Here is a 19,984-nt window from a genome sequence, read left to right as displayed (position 1 = left end):
GGAATTTATTGTCAGCGTTTCGTGAAACGCCTGAAACGTCATACACTGCTGTCAAATTAACCTATGTTCCATTTCCGGGAAAGAGTGTGTATTTTATCATGTCTGGGAAAACTGAATCATAGACATATGCAGAGTTCTTGAGGCGGGGCAGTTGAAAAGGGATTAACATTTCACACTGTGTACTTAGGTAGAACAGATACATATGTTTAAAAAAACCCAAATTGAATCATAGACATATGCAGAGTTCTTGAGGCGGGGCAGTTGAAAAGGGATTAACATTTCACACTGTGTACTTAGGTAGAACAGATACATATGTTTAAAAAAAACAAACAATTCTACTCTTTAAGTAAAAAAAGTACAAACTATGAAATGTATTGCATAGCTTTTGAAACGTGAATGAGGTGGTCGACTGGTAACACGACCACCTCACAGTGCAGAGGTACAGTGTTCCTGCCTTCCAATGGAGAGTTTGCATGTTATCCCCGTGCTGGGTATTCTGATAGCCTCCCACATTCCAAAAACATGCATTGCAGGTTCATGGAACACTAAATTGCCAATCGATGTGATTGTTAGCGCGAATGGTTGTTCGTTTATGTGAACCCTGCAATTGGCTGTCCCCCACCTACTGCCCGAAGACAGCTAGGATAGGCTCCAGCACGCCCGCGACCCTCGTGAGGATAAGAGGATTAGAAAATGGATGGTTGGATGGATGCAAAGTGAATGAAACAGAAATCGGGATGTGTTTTACAGTATAAACATCATGTTAAAAATGGCTGCAATAATCAACTCAACTGTATTCATAAAGCACTTTAAAACAACCTCTGTTGTATACATAGAGCAAAAATAATTCATACAACAACAAACAATAAAACAATATATTAATAACAAAGACAGTAGAAAGCACAAAAACTGTCAAACTAAAAATCATGAGTCACAAATTAAATTATTTCTACTTTTGGTGACACGCATTGTAATAAATGTAGTGCAGTCAGTGCTCACTGCCCTCCATAATTATTGGCACCCCCGGTCAAGATGTGTTCTTGGGCTTCAAACAACTGCTAAGCGCATGTATTGAGTGGTGGAAAACAAACGCAGACTTGAATAGCAGTCCAGCCCACGGGGAATTGTCCCAAAGCTCCTGATCGGCCACTCTAGGCCTGCTTACAAGCCAAAAGCATACGGTTGAATCGGTTCCTCAAAGTGGGCTCTGCATTATTTTGCGACTGAGAACTGATATCTCGTGTCCAAGTAAACTCAGCTTTATTGAGCAAAGATGAAATGGCTTTTGAATCACAGACAATTTTACATTTCTCATAGCTTTTTTTTCCCTTTTATTTTAATCAAACATATTAGTGTTCAGACTGGGATGCAATGCAATTAGCATAGGTTACATCGTAATCAGACCTTTCTGTATACTCACAGTGTTAATCTATCAAGATCATGAAGTCATTGTTGATCATAATTCTTCTACTCCCTTTGAGCTCCTTTTGTGAATGATTAGACTGATCTTCGCCAACTTGGTTTTAAGCTCAAGTAGCTATTAGGACTTTAACATGACATTTCTTTCACACCGAACAACCCAAGTCGTGTTAGCACAGCATAGTGAGCGTCCACGGGGAAAAAAAATCATTTTAATTCTTGTGAGAACGCGCCCCGGGTTGCACTGTCCATCAATGCCAATCTAGCAGAGGGTATGAGATGAAATAACCCAGTGTGGAACCTGCGATGACGCCGAGGAAGATCCAAACGTTGAAGGACATGACGCACAACATCAGCATGTAGCCCAACGTCACTTGGAGCAAGTGGAGCAGTGTCTGGATTCCATGTAGCAACCGGCTGAGGACCAGGACACAGATCATTTATTTTCAAAACGACTGTAAGGATTGAAAATATTTCCATCACCTGTGTCAAACATATAATGACATAAGTCAGTAATATATATTTAAAAATGCATCAGCGCGCTGGAAAAGGGCCATGTGAAATTCAAAGTAGATGGCAGCAGTCCATCATTTTAGATGTGAGATTAGCATTACAGATAAAGTTTAGAGGGGGAATCTTGGCTTGTATGTTGATTATGAGCAACAATGGAAGTCGGACAAGTTTAGGCACGAGCAGAGTACGTTTCACAGAAGGAAGTAGAAAGTATGTCACAATTATGAGAAAAAGAGAAGAGAGAAAATGTACCGGCCCCTGTTGTTTGGAAAGAAAGGTTGTGATTCTCTGGGAGTCAATGAGGCTTCTGATGGGCTGTTTTCCAAAACGGAACTGCTGTCGCTCCGGCGGGACGGCGCACCGCCATTAGGAGTCATATACTGAGCCGGCACCGTGCTCCTGCTGAGCCACAACCTCCACACTTTGAGCAGCTCGTAGAAGACTGTCAGCAGCATGACCACGATCACTGACAAAAACATACCTGAGGGAACATACAAAGATTTCTATCCACACTGAATGTTAAATAGGTAACAAATGACACCGCATACTTGGTCCCATATATCAAATACCAAATGGACCGGTTGCTGGGTACTCTGGTTTTAAGAGTACCGTTGACCCTAAATTGGACTTTAAAAATAAATACATAATTTGCAGCAGAGAACTTGGGCAACCCACCAAACAAGCAAATAATTCCATAGGTCTACAAGGAGAGATAAAGAAAATGAATATAAGGTACCTCCAGGGCTGTTCACATGCCAGAAGTCAAACAGCAGCGTCACGCTACTTGAAGCCTCAAATGTCATCTAAAAAAAAGAAATGAATGTATAAGAGTCAGACATTGTCAAGTAGAATGGCACATATGTACACCTCATCATTGCCCTTAGGCACTTCCAAGCCATGTGATTAGTTTCCGCATCTATTGTTTCCTCACGCAATGAGTAAAGATTGCCCTTGATTAAAGTTTCTTTTTTTTTTCTCTGGTGTATCGATTCTGCCTCACAGTGCAGTGACTTATACCTTGAAGGAAGAAGCCATTCCATTTACATAGACTTCCATGGTTGTGGTTGTTGGTTGCTTTGGAGTCATATACATCCATAAATAAACAAAAACCCACACGGGTAAAAACAGGAGCCTCTTTGAAAGACGTGACATTTTAAAATGCCCTGCGGGTGTCGTGTTATTCTCCTGTTGAACTTTTGTCTGGATTTGTTTAAATTAGAAAAGAAATTCCATCACCGCCAATGTTGAAATGAAATTACGTTCACATGACTTAAAACTCAATTATGAAATAAAAGCACGTTGTGCGCTGTGCTGCTGCAGTGGCGCGACGGACAAAAAAAAATGTCTTGTAGCGTGCAAATCACTGACCCATTATTTTCTACCTTTGCCCTCTCAGAGCAGCAAAGTGGAATATTTGGAATGCCAAATCATCTCCGTGTTCAATGCAAGAAACTATTTAAAGTCAAATGTCATGTAAGGCTGTTGCTTTGGAGACATGAGGGTGGCAGTTTCAAAAATTATGTTGGACAAAATCGAGTCATTTGGGTTACTTGTTGCACAGGGGATGCAACTTTGTTTTGTTTCGGTTTGAGTCATGTACAATATATACCATGGTGAATTATTTAGAATATTTTTGAAAGTTTTGTTGGATTAAAAAAAAAAAAAAACAAGGAGGAACAAGGAAATCCAAGACCTTGCACAACAACTTTACAGCTGAGTTCACAGGAGGCATGACTTGTACATCATACAGGTTCAGTGATTTCAAACTGCGTCACCTTCACACACTGTTTTGGACAACTATGTTTCAAACTTTCTGGGAACATATTGGGGAAGACCATCTACAGTTTCGGCATGACTGTGCCCTATCGTGCAAAGCAAAGGTACATCAAGGCAAAGATGACCGAGCTTGGTGTGGAAGAATTTACAGGGATGTATGGAATCAGGCGTGCTTCTGGGATCAGAAGTTGAGGGCTTTTGACAGCTTTAGTGCCACAGTACATCTGTTAGGGGGCTTCACTCAAAAAAAGTACACTTGGGGACATGCGCGCGCGCGCACGCACGCACGCACACACGCACACACACACACACACACACACACAGTGAATTAGTTAGTCAGCAGCACCTTGGCTTTTTATTAACACAGACGCATGCCAAAGGTGTGCTTCTCTCATTGTAATCCACAAAGAACATACCGTTATTAACGCTATTTGGCCACTAGCAATGTCCCAATGAATATATGTATATATATATATATTTATAATGATGATAGTTCTAAGCGCATCCAATTGTAATTGTAATTTGATAACTTGCAACATGAATACCGATGTTGAAGGGAATGGTAAGATATTTTCAAGTAATCCACTAATAAGGGTAAAATTATACATCGTCAACAAAACATTGTTCAACTAAAGTTTGCTGGTCTGAGTTATGAAACCCCTATGCTGAAAACTGTTGTCAATACCATTTTTTTTAAAAGTAGCAACCTTTATTTTGGATGCCAAAACTTAATGAATGTGTTCTGGTTCTTATTTGCTCCTGTCATGCATCATTCCGCTTGTACGCTTGATAAAGCTTAACCCCCATAGACTGCCAAACTCGGGCAAGAGCGTACAATGCTTACCGTCATTACGAATGCAAACGCATGGAACTGAATACTAAGACAAAAAAATGTCGCAACGAAACTCACGGGCATCATGTTGAACTTGCTGGGCGAAGGAAAGCGTCAGTTGCTGTGCTGCAGTTAATTCCGTTTCCCCATTGCGGGCGGCTTTTTCCCGTCTGCGGTAACTCTTGATGTTTCGACAGTGAGAATTCAAAAACGAGATAATGTTGGATGTACTCGCTAAGAAAGACAAACACAATCCTTCCCTCACACTCCACTCTTGGACCTCGTGACTTTCAACAATAATTAAAAGGCTGACGGGTAATGGAGTTTTTCCAGCGAAAAACGATTGTCGAAACATTTCCGGGTCACGTGGGTTCGGCGCGTGCGTACTCGCCTTACAGATGGGACCCGAAGATTTTCCAAGTTTTGAGAGGTTTTCCATCATGTCAATCAGAATACAGTTACACTGTTACTCCTGTTTAGAAAATGTTGTATACATACAGTCGTACTGAAACACCATATTTCAATCCCCTATTTTAGTTCACTGATGCCTTACTTACCTCTTCCACAAGAGGTCGGAACTACGCCAGTAGTCAACTTGCAACATCAGATAAGAGTTCATTCTTGTTGGGCCAAGTTATCATGTGCTCAGGAAACAAGAATGTGATAGAATCTGATTAGACTGATATTTTTTGAATTCCAATGTCTACAATGACAATATACGGTCTCAGAATTCCTAGTTAACTGTGAGGTGATTATATCTCGATCAATTTTAATGGCAGTAGTTTGAACATGCAGCTCAAGAACAATGGGCATCAATTTTTGAATGAGAACAAGAAATGCTAAGTGTTTTGGAAACACTTCAAATCTTTGAAGGTGACGTTGTTCACAAATTGACCAAGCACGTCAGATTACTTTATTGTTCTCTTGTACACATTTGACATATTACATTTAAGGTGCTACTGTACTCCTGTATTGGTATCTCCGTACTGCACCTGTAAACCAGTTACAAGTATCGAAAAAAACAAACTCAGATACCACTTCTCAAAATGTGAGAAAGAATGAGTATAAAAACTGAAAAAAGGGAGTTTGTGGTGGGGCTTAATTATTAAGCTACTGTACTCTTTGGCCAAAAAAAGGGAGAACCAAGAATGTTGCAGACAATGCAAAATCCTTTCAGATGAACAAACTGATGCTCCTCTTGGCAATGGTGGGAATTGCACACATTGTCTGCAGTAATTCGAGCAGGTGTAAGTCTGTTGTTTCTGCTTTGCACCTTTAAAGCAACATTGGTATACATGAAGTGTGTTTGGCATAGTCCACATTAAGCTACACAAGCAGCTCTTGACCTACTCCCTGACGGAGAGGGAGTAACGCCATCAAATGCTCCAACAGTGGATGACGAGACCCAGAACAGTAGAGCGCTTGCAGATGGCGACAATACCTGCTAAAATCATAAAATAGGACTGGGATTTGTGTCTGAATTCACGCTTGATGAAATTAATTGTAAACAAAAATAACAAATGCACTAGATACATTCAGATGAGCAGGTCTGCAGCTCTCTATCCCAAAGTCCATGTGAAACAAGTTCACTAAAATGAGCGTCATGCCAGAGATTACATTGCTGCATGTCATGCTGTCAGAGTGATGACAAGATAAATAAATGGAAGTGAAAACAAACTTGTCACCATATCTTTAAGGCTACTCCTGCCACCATGCACAGGAAACAGGTTTCATGCGTGAATATTACAAATGCAAAAGATGATCAAGGACAGTGTTTGATTCATGATGAACAGTGAATGTGGTAGGAGAAAAACAGCGAATGGCCGGCAACACGTTCAGGGTGTACCCCGCCTACTGCCCCAAGACAACTGGGATGGGCTCCAGCATGCCTGCGACCCTCGTGAGGATCAGCGGATTAGAAAATGGATGCGTGAATAAAAAGACATTCGATTTTTATTGAACATAATTGAGTTGCATGGCTCGTTCAAAAAATTAATTGCCCACATCTGACTTGCAGTATGGGATCCTGTTATTTAGCACAGGTCTCTAGAGCAGCTGTCTTCTGTCTGCTCGTTTTCTTTATTTATTTTTTACTCTTTTGCACCACAGACCGCTTTTGAGTATGGACATATTTCGACAGACAGGCGAGGCAGCGGTGCGGCGAAGTGGGTATAACTGTCTCGCCGGTGGCCCTGCTACGACGTGTTCGGCCGTTCTGCTAAAATCGCCCAACCCTAGAATACAGACAAAGAAATGGCTAATAATACTGGCCCGAGGGAAACATACTATCACAGCACCACCCAAGGCACACAGCATTTGCCAGAAAGAGAAGCAGTGTTCAAAGCCTTTTGCGGCTTCCGGTTGAATGCCATCCACAGCTGGCCTTTCTGCCTTGGAGCTCATTTACATGCTCATCCACCAGTGATGAGGGCAGGTCTCCTCTAGCGTCATCCGTGTCAGCCTCATCCTCTGCGGCTTAGTCCAAGTCTGCCATATAATCTGCAGCAGGTCAAATTATTTGTCCATCTGATGTTGCGATTATCGCCGCAATTGGGGCTATGAACATAATCCATTGTCAGCACTCCCTCCGTATCCAGGACAAATTCCTTTGCGGGTGTATGATGAGGCCTTTTCATGGGACATATTTTCTCCAAGGGAACAAACTCCTCCCAAAGGCAGCCGAAGCAGGCTCTGGGTTTGGTCTCTCATATATGGTGTTTGTACCGGTAATTGTCAATACCTACGTTGAACAGCGGTCCAGTCACAGACCATCACTCATAGCAATTCCAGGCTCTCCAATGGTGCGGTGCCCATGTGGGCAGGCGATACCCCACACAGACAGTCTCTGGTAGCGGTCCGTGCAGGTTACTCCAGGAGACTCGGACCTGCTGTTTGGCTACTATGGGCCAGTTAGCGCACAGAAAAATAAAATCAAACTGGGTTCACATCGCTTTTTCACTTTTAAAAAGAGTCTTAATTTAAGGAGAGTGGTGTTAAAGACGCTCTGTCCATCACCGTCTGATTGGATGTGTGATCAAAATGCAATTCTTGTTTTTACAATCAGACACGATCCCTTTTTATTTGTAGAGGACATCTTCATCTTTGGTGTTTTGGAGTTGGTCCTGTTTTCACAAGTGTATTTCCATGAGGCGGAGCTGTGAGCGGTTCTTCATTTGCTGCTGTTTCTATTGTCCACTGGTTAAACTGAAGTTGGTGCTACTGCAGCTTTCTTCGTAAGTGGGTGGAGGTTCTGGGACACAAGAGATATAAACAGAAGAGGATGTCATGTTGCATTCATTTCATGATTCATTTCCAGAAGTTGCTTCATCACCCGCTTTTTGTTCTGTGGTCTATTTTTTTAAACTGAAGCTGGTGCTGTTGCACCTTTCTTACAACAACTCTGCATATTTGTTATACACAAAAAGTCTTGCTCTGGGTTTAGTTGCATTCGCACACTTGATTCGAATGAAATATAATGCAGGGTGAAAATAGGATAACTAATTCTATTCATGTTTCTTTTTTTTTTGTTGGTGTTTAGAAGAAATTGAAATGTATTTACGGTATCATATATAATGAAATTACGAAAGCAATCTTACTTCCGTTAATTCAACATTGATATAAAGTCTACACAGCCCTGTCCAAATGCCAGGTTTTTGAAACATGACAAAAAGCAAAATCAAAAGTACCATCTGTGATACGAAGCGGACATTTCCGAGCATGTATCGCGCTTACCATGAGGATAGTCCCAACTGCTGTACTCTGGAGGCAAGATGAGAGAAGAGGAAGTGGGCACAGGTGTGGGGTCTCCGTCAGTGAAGAAAGGTATGGTGGCCCCGGTTGAGACGCAGAACAAGGGGGCAGAAGCGTTGGGCTGTCTGCGGCTAGGGAGCAGCGCTGAACTGGGCGCATGGCTAAAAGCGCTCGGGGACATGGTGACAGGTTGACCAGAGGGATCTTGCTGAGAATGACTCTTGGTGGGGATCTCTTCGCTGGCGGCACCGCCGGCACACAGCTCTTCATCGTCCTCAACCGGGGGGGCGCTGGGTGTCACCCCGGCTGCGTCGGGTTCATCTGCCACCCCGCAATGATCTGGACTAGAAGGTACAGTCCTTATCGGCGACAAGTTCACCGCGATGTTGCCAATGTAGATGGGCAGGGTGACAACCGCATCCGGAGATTTTAGTGCTACCTGCAATCACCAAAAATGACCGTCTATAGTTTTTCGTTGCAGCTTCATAATCAATCGATGGCTTCTGAAATTAATTTTATTGACTAGTCAGCAGAAAGTGTCGGAGTAGCATGATTAGAGCGAACCTTGAATGAAGCCTGACGTAAAATTAACAGTCGCAACTACCTTCGCAATCACTCGCAAACCTTGGCCGCTCAGTGGGAGACAGCAGACAGCGAAAAAAATACAGGGCACAATATGGCAACTGCATTCAGGTCCGAGTTTGTAAGTTGTGCAATTTTAATATTCTTATCTATTGAATGATGCCAAAAAAACAAAGGGACTATAGTGATGCGCTTAAAGGCAGTACTGAGAATATTCATCCCACAGTTCATGTCTCTTAATCAAATGAAAGCTCTAAATGGGTAAGTATTTCATATCGATTATCAACACGTGTGGAAAACTTCTCATACTATCATAAAAAGTAGAAGAAATTTTACGAGAAAGCAAATAATTGCCACCTTTTTGACCAACAACATTTTCATGCATTTCATGAGTAACCTCCCCAGGCACAAATTAAAATGAGCGCCCGGGGAAATGTCAAGATCCTCTTACAACTGGACCAAACACGAACAAGCAGACCCACGAACCTGAATGAAATAGTCAACATCAATGAGGCTGCAGCCTGTTAGCGCTGACTGAGGAAGAGGTGGGACAATGATCTGTTCTCTCCACTCAGCGTGTTTTCCTGCCTTCACTCCGGCTCCCTCCACCTCTGCGATGGTTCGCAGGTCAAACACGTGCCGCTTGGTCTTATAAGTCACTTTCTGGGTAAGATACGATCAACAAAGACACAGAAACATAAAAGGTGTGACAGACACCGCAAAGCATAGGACACATCTCTCCAGCGATTTTGCAGGGTCAAACATTGCTAACCATTTTGCCTTCCACTAATGACATTTTGAGTGGCTTTCAGGCGTTACCTGTATGAGACTCGCCAGTACACATCCCGTGTCTTTTCCAGACTTGTTGTGGATCTCAGCGGCTAACTTGATCACCTGACCGGGGATATAGCCCCTGAGGTCACTGCGAGCTTTCAACATAAGGGTCCCGGACTTCACCAGAAGGTAGTTAAATTTCTTCGTGGTGACAGCGTAGCTCAGGTGCTGAAGGGAGGAGACAGGGAAGCAAGTTGAACGACACAGTTGCAATTTCTCAAACAATTGTGTGTGAATGCCGAAATGCGGAATGGAAAAAAAAAATGAAAGCGTGTCGAATTATGTGGAATGCTTATCAGTGATATTGAAAGATATGAATTGTGGAAAAAGATGTTGGCTATAATTGAATGGCAATGTTTGTCAGAAACTGACAGCATTCTGCCCCATCACATGCTAACAATGTGTCACTGGGCTGCACTGATCTATCTGCCTCAGATGTGAAATCAAATAAGCCTTAACCACAGCTAAAGGTTAATGTTTGGTTGATAAGATCTGCACTTACATCAATGTCCGGCACATCATTAAGGTTGAGCAGGTTGAGGAGGTAGAAAGGCCTCTGGGCTTTGTAGTCCTTGGCAAAGCGTGGCGTGTCAATGGCAGCCTTCACACGGTAAATAATCTTTCCAAACGGTCCTTCGAAAGAAGTTGGCGCTGCAGCTGATGGAATGCCAGGAGAAAGGAACTTGAATACCTAAAATGCACTCGCCGTGTTTTGTCTCAACCACATTTTGGGGACTCGAGACAAGAATATTGAAGGACGCTGAAGGAAAGAACTCGAGGGTGCTAAATGTAAAATAAATACAGTCTGGGTAAAATCTGCACAGTGTTCGGGGTAAGATTTGGAATAAGAGCCGCAGCCTTTGCCTGCTATTGTATTCTTTCTAGCCTGCTCCTCGCTGAGAAGTTTCTCCGGGGATAAGTCTGCTGCTGATGTCAATAAGCATTAACCAGGAGAGGCAGGTGGCTGCAGGCATCGTGCAGACAGCCTGGCAGCGGAGGCAGAGAAAGCAGCAGACTAACATCCCCTGGAGAGATGCTACACCCGGAGACTCGTCGTATCGCATTTGCATCCAAATAACAGGTTGATTGATATCGGGTCAACCGTTCTGATAACGACGCCTCAATGTCATCTACCAAATATCAAGCACTAATATAGAAAGGGACAAAGCTTGACGCTGGAGTTTAGTTCACCTTGACACTTTCTAAGAATCATCCACTAGCTCCTTTTTACGCAAAGTCTTTCTGTCAGAGAGCATGAGAGGGGGCGAGGGAAAGCAAGGGGGCATGACGACCAATTAAATCCCCCAGTGCGCAGCAGGAGAGGGACTAAAAATACACCAAACCCCTTGTGTCTTAGCCCACGCAAAGTGTGTGCGTGAGAGATAGCAAACTTCATTCGAAGTGCGCTGATCTCGGGATCTGCTTTGTGTCATAGTGCACCGTGTTATCGGTTGTACTGGATGTCTAATAAAAGCCCATGCAACAATTGAAGTAGCAAATAGCAATAGCAATGAAATTTAACAGGCCGCTGAAAGAAAGTTCACACCTGGGATGAGAAACTGGAATGGGAAATTGTGTTCGCCTGCTGCCAGAGTTCCTGTGAAAAAAAAAAAAACAAACAAAAACAAACAATTGATCACTTACAGTGTAGAGCAAACGCAACTGAAATAAACAAACGCAAAAAAGAGAAAACCATTCACTCGCGCTGAGGTAAGCACAAGTGTTAGTACCCGATTGTACCCACATGCAAACATTGGATATCCAGGTGGTGCCACGCCTATTTTCCCCGTGGGAGTGCGTTTCGCCGATAAGAGGTTATGTTGCGCAAAAGACGGATGAACTGATATGTGGTTTGAAGTAACTCACTATCAACTGAAACTTGCCAACATGGGAGATTAATAGCACCATGAGTAATGGCAAAAACAGGCGGTGGGCAAAGCATTTTTCAGCAAAGTTAATCAATGATGAGGGGAAAAAAAAAGCAGCCATCGACCCGAAGAATGAGCGCATTCATCTGAAAGTGGGGGGGGGGTCAGGTATGGGTTATGCAAATTAGGGTGCGGTGGGCAAGCGCTGTCATTTCGAATGATTCTGATTCATCAACCTATGCACAGCGATGGATGGATTTGTTCACGTTTAAACTTATGATGCCTTTTCTAGGAACTACTTTCTCCAGGCTTACGGGTTGTTTTGTTTTTGTTTTTTTTTTCCCCCATGTGCCTCATGGTGTGTAAATGTGTTTTCATGTAGTTATCTCGCTGTAATTTAGTGTATCAAATGATGACTCACCAGTTTGGTGATAGAAAAATGACATCAGGGAATTGGACGGTTAATGTATTATTTTTTTCAATACATTGTTATCTGGTAGCTACACAAGCGTGGCTCGAGGACACAATTGCACAGCAGCAGCAGGAGGAGTAGAAAGATCTTCATTTCCCGTAGGTCGTTAGCTGATGATAGCGACAGAATGAAGAGTCGAAACGGACACGTTCATATTCGTCTTCACGTTATTCATCCTTTGGATACCTTGGATTTTTTTTGTCTGTTTGTTGAGTACATAGTGGTGGTATCTGTGTGCTAGTTATTCACCTCACTTGTCTCTCCCTCTGCTTAGGTTGCTTAGTCCTTGGGGCAAAGCAGGCCAGAGATTGAGATACAGGGGAAAAAAAAGGCAGTGATAAGGGGGAGGACAGAGAGAGACTGTTTCATGCATTATTTATGTCCTGCTCTGTTAGGAGTGAACTAAGGGGTTTAATTGGGTTGTACTATTGCTCCCATTCTCATGGATTTACAAATGTAAAGTTTCTTTTTTTTTTTTAACCTATATAACTGTAACTACCACGACGACTACAATTACACAACCATAGATTTTTTTTTTTTCTGAAACAATTGTTACCGTTTGAATAAACATTGAACATTCAGTAACCTCAGCACCACATTGTGCATGCTGGAATCACTGAAATTTAGAATAATTAAATGATGGCTGTGCAAACAACAGGGCTAGACAGATGTTTAAATCACCTTTGTCAGCAACAGACAAAGTGCTGTTGAAGTACTGCTCTTCGATAGTCCACGACGTGTCGTTCACTTTGTTGGAGATCCCGCACGAGCCCTGACAGGTCACCTTGATGGCTGTAAAAACAATAAGAGGAAGTTGTGACTGAGATCAAATTTCTAATTTCCGCGATTAATAAAAGACACGTAATAAGGAAGTAACCAAAAAAAAAGGCCTGCCGATACCCAGCACATGGTTGAGCTGCACATTTTATTATTATTTTAATAATTCGCTCCAAATTTCCATCTGTTTATTATACAAAAACAGGACACCATTTCAAACAAAAATCGGCCGGCCGATCACAGTCGGAGGCCGATCATAGGGAGCAGCACTAATAAAGGCTATTACATCTGGAGTGTTAGGTTGGAGAGTACGTCTGCAGCGTGATCACAGTCCCTCTGTGTCATCTCTCATCGACCTCTTGAGTCTGGGAGGATATGAAAACCATCTCTCAAAACACACACACACACACACACACACACACACACACACACACACACACACACACACACACACACACACACACACACGGACACACGGACACACGAACACCAGCCACAGGATAAAACAAAGAGGCAGCCATGCAGCAGTATGAAAAGCTAATTTCAAATATTTATTTCAACCTCAGTCTTTAACCCTGAGCCTGGGTATAAAAAATGCAGTGAAAGAAAAGGTACGTGGGTCTTATATGAATGCATGGAAACATTACATAATTTCTTTTCAAGAAGATGAGTAAATATTGTCAGTCATTTCATAAACACATATACAAAATTACATTTGTGTGCGACAATTATTTTTTTGTTTCTGTTGCGTATTGCCAATTGCAGTGCATCGACTCTGGTTCGACACACTTGCATCACTTGAGGTTATGCAAAACATCAACAAGCGTTATTTGGAAAAATCCTATGCAACAGAGAGCAACTGACCAAGCATTCCGTTGCACCTTTGAATTACGCTAGTGTTGCGTAACGAACGCGGAAAACGCACAAGGAGGCAGATGGCCTCGCCAGATTGTTGGCGCAACTTCAGGGAGGGAGAGGCTCCGACAAAAAGCACTAAACACAGCCGAGCCTTCTAATGATGACAGACAAATGAGGATTATTTATAGCACACACACACACACACATATATATATATATAAGTCAAAGGGCACAAAGTGGAAAGCCTGCTCTTTCATGGTGCACTTTATATATACACACACAGGAAGATTATTTTGCAAGAAAAAAAATATATATATATTATATATATATACACACACACACACACACACACACACACACACATATTCATATAGATAGATATTTGCACACTGTATGTGTGTGTTTGCATTGATTTGAATACAATACAGTAGCTGTCTTTATTCTTCAGTTATTTATTCTACTAAAAGTCAGTTCAATTGGTTCGCATGCGGGAAGAAACAACAGATTTCCCTGCCTTGGGGGATTTCAACAGACTGTCTGTCGACAGAAAAAACAGTGTGCAGTGTCTCAACAGATTCATGGAGCCAGAGGGGCCATGACAAAGGATGACACATTTGTTTGAGTATACACCCAAAGAAAGAGGATCGACTGTATCTGTAAAATCAGTGAGTCACCATTGAAGACGAGTTTAAAAAAAAAAAAAAGGAAAAAAAAAGGAGAACAATTCAGAAGTCTGTTTTGGAAAAATAAAAAAGGCCGTAACAATACACCACACACAGAAATTCTGATTTGTTTCTCAGTAACGGTATTTATATATTTATAATTTAACATGTACTTGAGGCTGAAAAAGCCAAGTGTACATGAGTGCAATAAATGAATGGAGACTTTAGCTTTAGAAAGATATTTATAGAGTAATTTAACATTTATTTTTTTAAATGAATGTCAAACTGTGTTATGTACAACAAATAAAATAACACAATAAACGACTAAGAACTGCACCAATCGGGAATCATAAATACACCTCATCATGTCAACATAATAATACTTAAGTTGTGATCGTATACATAGGCCGTTAGAATCATCGCTACTTGCAAATGTGACTGATGACACGACTGCTGCTTTCATCCGGTGGCTGCCGGCTAGTTATTAGCGACAGAACTGCACAAATATGAGCATGAAAGACAAAAGGACCAGGTGAAGAAGCGCTCCCACACACGCTTTCAATGCACAAATAATTTCAGGGAGCCGCACAATAGAGAATACACTGGGTTGGCACATCTTAAAGTGGAATAGGCTAAACACATCAACGTCCACTCGGGGCCACAGAATGAACGGTTACAACCTCCAGGGGAGAATGTCTTTCACCAGTGCTCAGGATGAGATGTGTCCAACATGCTCTGACTCAGCAGCCAGCTGGATTTGTTACCAACACATTGGAGTTCATCCAAATCCTCTTTATGGTTCAGTGAGAGTGTACGCAAGCAGAGACAATTCCGGTGCTACAGAGAGAGGATGTCGTCAACTGTCTAGAATGGGAGTTAAAAACTTGACTAGAATCGGTGGAATCTAGTCAAATCTAATTGGTGACGATTGCGACTCAAAGGACCAAAATGAAAACCATTGCCGGGAGTTATTTCCACATCCAGCCGAACACGACTGCCGCCTGATCAAATTCCATGACAGGATCATTCTTAAATTTCCAAAACCCAGCCATTCGACTCACTTTGGTCTTTGAGTGAGCAACATTTTATAAGGGCGGATCGACGAGCCTGCGCTTGTTGAGCTCTTATTGTTGATTACCCAATGCAGGAATTCCATCCTTCAGGGCATATTTCCCTGTTAAAGTTTGCGCCTGTTTTGCACCACTGTTGTTAGCTTCGCCACGTGCTCATCCAAATGCACACTGACTGAATGATCAAACCGTCGTACCGAGTTAACGATGGGTCAAAAAACACAAAACGAGCAATAAAATGTTTTCCAAAATCATCACTGAATGATCATAGGCAGACATTTTGTCAGCTGGTAAGGAAATGTTTTGGAAATTTGAGCAGACAAGAGTAATCCAATTAATGCCTTTACAAATGTTATTACAGATAAAGTGTGCCGAATTTAGTGCCATATATTGGTGAACTTATAGGATGCAACGACCTAAACTACAGTGCCTTTGATGCAGACTCTGTTAGTCAACTTTTCATTGCTCATAGGCAGGTATTTTGATTCAAAGAACTGATATGGTGTTTTGCATACATAACAAAAGGTTCAACTGCCATCACCCAAACAACGAACAGTCCATTATCTTTAAGAATGTGGTACATCTGCCACCAAGCTCTTCACAGACTGTTTTTATTTTTTTTTCCCTCAAAACAAAAATCCTCCTGGAAAACTCCCCAAAGGCTGGTAATCCTTAATTTGTTCTCATTTTCTTTGCAATGCAGTCAGATTACATTGATAGAGGATTTACAGCCAAACACATGACATGCACAATACACAAACACAAGCACACAAACAAATCCTTGCATGTTTGCATGCTGGGATAAGAGGTTTGTTTATCCCTGAAAAGTGACATCATAAAAACAACCAGTGGTCATGTAGTATGTAACCCGCACATTCTCTTCCACGCTATTTAAATATTTCATGAAACAAGTGCTCTACTTTGTCGATAGATTTTATGAATAATTTCACTGTTCTGAATTTTTCCACGGTTGGCTAGCAACCGGACTGGGTATCTGTATCGGGCCGATATCGGCCTTATTTTAAAAGGTATCAGGTACTGGTGCAGGCTCCGCTCACACGACGACAGGCCATGTTCAACTTGTCACGAATAACGGTTTCTTATGAATCCACTTCAACGACTTTGAAGGGAAGACGATCAATAGAAATGCTCTCTAATGGTGTTATCATTAATAATACAGTGAGGCAGTCAATTTGGTCTCAAAAAACTGAGTGTGTTTCACACACAAAAGCACAAAGGACAGCGCAACGGAGACACTGAAACATACGTTCACGGTCCACCTTCACCTGTGATACCCGTGAACCGTCTTGAGTCTGCAAATGATGCTCGGAGCTTTATTGTCATGAGGGCTTGCCCCCTCTTTGTGCACATTAGTGGTCTAATTCCATCTATCTTTCAACACCGTTGCTCATCCCCCCCACCTGTCATCTCACTGAATGATTCAACCTTGGTCAAGCAAGGGAAGAAAAGTGTATCGTACCGATGTCAATAACTGTCCAGGGTCACCCAACAAACCAACAGCAGCTAATTTAATTGTGGAATCCAAACGCTAAGGATTCGACGGTGATATAGACGTTCCTGGTTCAGCATGATTCAAGCTTTCTCGGTGATTGAATAATCAGCAGTTATGCTTAAGAGGAGCACGCATCGAAAGCAAAACGCAAGCTCAGCAATTACAGCACATTAATTCTGAAAGCCTGAAATGGGAGTGCAACACGCGGCGAACAGGTCAGAAGGACTGCAGGATTAGAACGCTACTAAATACAAACTACAGGTGAATCTCAAATTAGAATGTCAGTGGGGAGATCATTTATTGCAGCAGTTCAAGTCAAAAATTGAACCTCAAATTGCACAAATTCATAATTCAACACAGGAAAGAACGGACATCATGGGAAGGTGACTCACTTCACGAGTACCCCTAGCCATCTTCCAGTTGACTGGCAGTAAAAGTAGACTACACCCAGAATTAGTCATGAGCCAAATGAAGAAAGACAACTGCTAACACTCACATTCGCACATATGGCTATTGAGAGGAAATTGATCCCACATTGGGGACATAAAAGTCAGCCATGTGAACCACAAAACGACCAATGATTGTTCTTTGGGACTTGCGCAATATTTTGACAGAACTCCACAAGTCACTTTATACATCCAGTTTATTTGCTCATATAGTCATCAAGTTGCATGGCTTCTGTTACAAGAGCCCGTATCTCACTGAGTGGAGAAAGTTTGCGAGTGTTGGCACAGTCCCGAATGTTGTTTATTTTTTCGTAGGGGTTTGTTCAAGTTCGCAAACAGTTCTAATGGTCGCAAACTTTTTTTTTTTGTCGCAAAAGAAACGTTGAACATGCTCGGGTTCTTTTTATGACGACACGAAAAGATGTTAGAGACCATTAAAATTGTCGGCGAAAGTCTTTTCGACCATTTGCGACATCGAACGGACCCTGATCAAGAACATTCGCGAGATGCGCACACACACACTTGCGCAACTTCGCCGAGACACGTCCTTTTAAGCATTTGCGTGTATGGCAAGATACTTTTCAGGCTTTTGTTTGCCGACAAATTATCGCCAAAGTATAATAGTGTTGGAAAACATGTCATCAATTATCACAGAAGAATCCCCAAGGATCATCGCCATACAATGGACACATTGTTCATTTCAAGGGCAACTAGTGAGACGCTGCACTTTACTCATCTGTTTTCACCCTCTGATTGTCAGATGCCTGAATTCTCTATTTCCCATTTCTGTCAGAAAAAAAAAAACATTTGAAATGCACATCCCCATCTTCTATAAACGCGTTTGACGCATCGCACGATGCGTATGCTCCCACCCGCTATTCAATTTGAAACTGTTAATCTACAACCAGACAAATTCAAGCGTGTATCAAGCAGGATGTAGTCCAGGATGTGGCTTTTCACGCGTCTTGATAACTAAACACCACCGAGTTGCTCTGAAGCCTCCGGGGGGTAAATACAACATCAACAACTACAACGGAGGAAAAATATGCGCAGGCATTTTAAACGCATGGTCGCGACAACACGGTTGACGAGCAACCGAAAAACTTTGCCCACGTTCGTGTGTCCCCGAGCGCTTCACCGGACCACACACCCTCTCTCTCCCTTTCGAGCAGACATTATTACCTTTGTACTGCAGCGAGTTGCTGATTCGAATTTTGACAGCTCCGCCGATCGACTCTCCGGGACTGTAAACCACCTTGTTGTTGGCGAACGTGATGTCAAATTCTTGCAGCTTTCCCATGACTACGCTCCGATACTCGTTCGCTTTAAAAGCAAGACGCGATGCTTTGACTCTCACCTGCTGCCGCGAGGAGAATTGACGTCACCGAACGGACGGTGCGTTGGCAGTCATGGGAGGGACAAACTCACTTATCTGACGGTCAAGAGGGGTTGTATAAATGCATGCTTGTTCGCGGTTGACCCGCATCAACCCCTTTTCACTCTGTATCCTCGACAAACTGATCCTTGGGACGTAGTAGACAAGCAGAGATGACAGAAAAAAAGGAGGGGGGGTGCCTTGCACACCGCCTCAAATAAAGTTCCCAGCAAACATATGAGCAGCCAACCTCCTCTGCCTACAAGTAACTGTCAACATTTTAATCTGATAAAACGAGAAAAGCAACTCCCAGAGTCTTCATTGCCTAGCCATGATAACAAGTTGCAAAAATAATCACTCTGTTGTACAAATATTTGACTGACTTGGAAGGTTCTGGTAAAAGGAGAGGTAGATTTAAGTTCCATTGTTTTCTTATTAAAACACGTTACTGTCAGCGTGGAGTTCATTTACATACTGTACTTTTTTAAAAACGAACGACATGAACAAACTCAAATACATCCTGAACTGAAATTACCTTTCTATCAGAACTCTCAGTTGCTGTGCACTTCATGATGTTGTTGTTTTCTGCACTTCCTGCATTGATAAGCAACTACTGAAGTTACCGACATCGATTTCAGAATAAAACAACTACAAGCCTGATTCGCTTTTACTGATAACATGAGCGAGGATTTGACATATACGTCAAACAAGAGACATGACATATCTCAGTTATTAACAACCCACCAGGCAATTCATATTCTAGATAAGGGCCCTAAGACAGTTATTTCTATGACGACAGACAAGCACAATGGTTGCCAAGTGACTCCCTTGTAGCCATGGAAATCTGGTATGCCTATTTTTACGTATACTCACACTGCTTCTTTTGTTTACCCATAAAAGTGTTCACTCAAGCAGCTTCATGATTTAATGAGTCATTCTCAAGAAGTACTCCCAAGAGCGGTAGGATTATATATATGCCAGAAGGTAACGGATATAAACGCTATGATATATGTCACCACTGCTTAAAGTAAGGCAGAGGTCAATACATTCCAACCGACCGAAGAGATGACATCTCACTTTGGTCCTTATCTGTCACAGTATGCGACAAGTTCTGGAAAGCAGATTGCGGTGGTGAACAACAGGTGTAAAATTGGAGCCCATGATACGAGTGAATACAATATGTTTGACCTGGACGACAATATTACTATGCGAGCCACAGTAACTTGAAGATCAAGAA

At 42.3% G+C, this 19,984-nt stretch overlaps 2 protein-coding genes and 1 long non-coding RNA gene across 3 annotated transcripts; 1 reads left to right on the top strand and 2 right to left on the bottom strand.

The window, feature by feature from the left end:
* On the top strand, positions 1 to 348 carry LOC109521659 (uncharacterized). Its single transcript, XR_002169406.1, has 2 exons — positions 1 to 187; positions 298 to 348. It is a non-coding gene; the product is annotated as an uncharacterized LOC109521659 (long non-coding RNA).
* An 895-nt stretch (positions 349 to 1,243) lies between these two features.
* Positions 1,244 to 4,884, bottom strand: slc31a2 (solute carrier family 31 member 2). Its single transcript, XM_019879642.1, has 4 exons — positions 4,619 to 4,884; positions 2,669 to 2,735; positions 2,185 to 2,413; positions 1,244 to 1,836 (listed from the first exon to the last, which is right to left on the bottom strand). The coding sequence occupies exons 1-4, from the start codon at positions 4,625 to 4,627 to the stop codon at positions 1,671 to 1,673; spliced, it is 471 nt and encodes a 156-aa protein (XP_019735201.1). The 5' UTR covers positions 4,628 to 4,884; the 3' UTR covers positions 1,244 to 1,670.
* Positions 4,885 to 6,475: 1,591 nt separating this feature from the next.
* On the bottom strand, positions 6,476 to 19,216 carry arrdc1b (arrestin domain containing 1b). Its single transcript, XM_019879648.1, has 8 exons — positions 18,555 to 19,216; positions 12,728 to 12,838; positions 11,253 to 11,303; positions 10,209 to 10,363; positions 9,692 to 9,874; positions 9,359 to 9,535; positions 8,273 to 8,729; positions 6,476 to 7,790 (listed from the first exon to the last, which is right to left on the bottom strand). Exons 1-8 carry the CDS (start codon positions 18,670 to 18,672, stop codon positions 7,726 to 7,728), a joined length of 1,317 nt encoding a protein of 438 aa, XP_019735207.1. The 5' UTR covers positions 18,673 to 19,216; the 3' UTR covers positions 6,476 to 7,725.
* Between the last annotated feature and the right edge of the window lie 768 nt (positions 19,217 to 19,984).

Source organism: Hippocampus comes, unplaced genomic scaffold (genome assembly GCF_001891065.2).
Source record: "Hippocampus comes isolate QL1 unplaced genomic scaffold, H_comes_QL1_v1.1 scaffold183, whole genome shotgun sequence".
Taxonomy (NCBI): Eukaryota; Metazoa; Chordata; class Actinopteri; order Syngnathiformes; family Syngnathidae; genus Hippocampus; species Hippocampus comes.
Note: the sequence above shows the minus strand (reverse complement) of the source record. Positions and strands in the feature narration are given on the sequence as shown.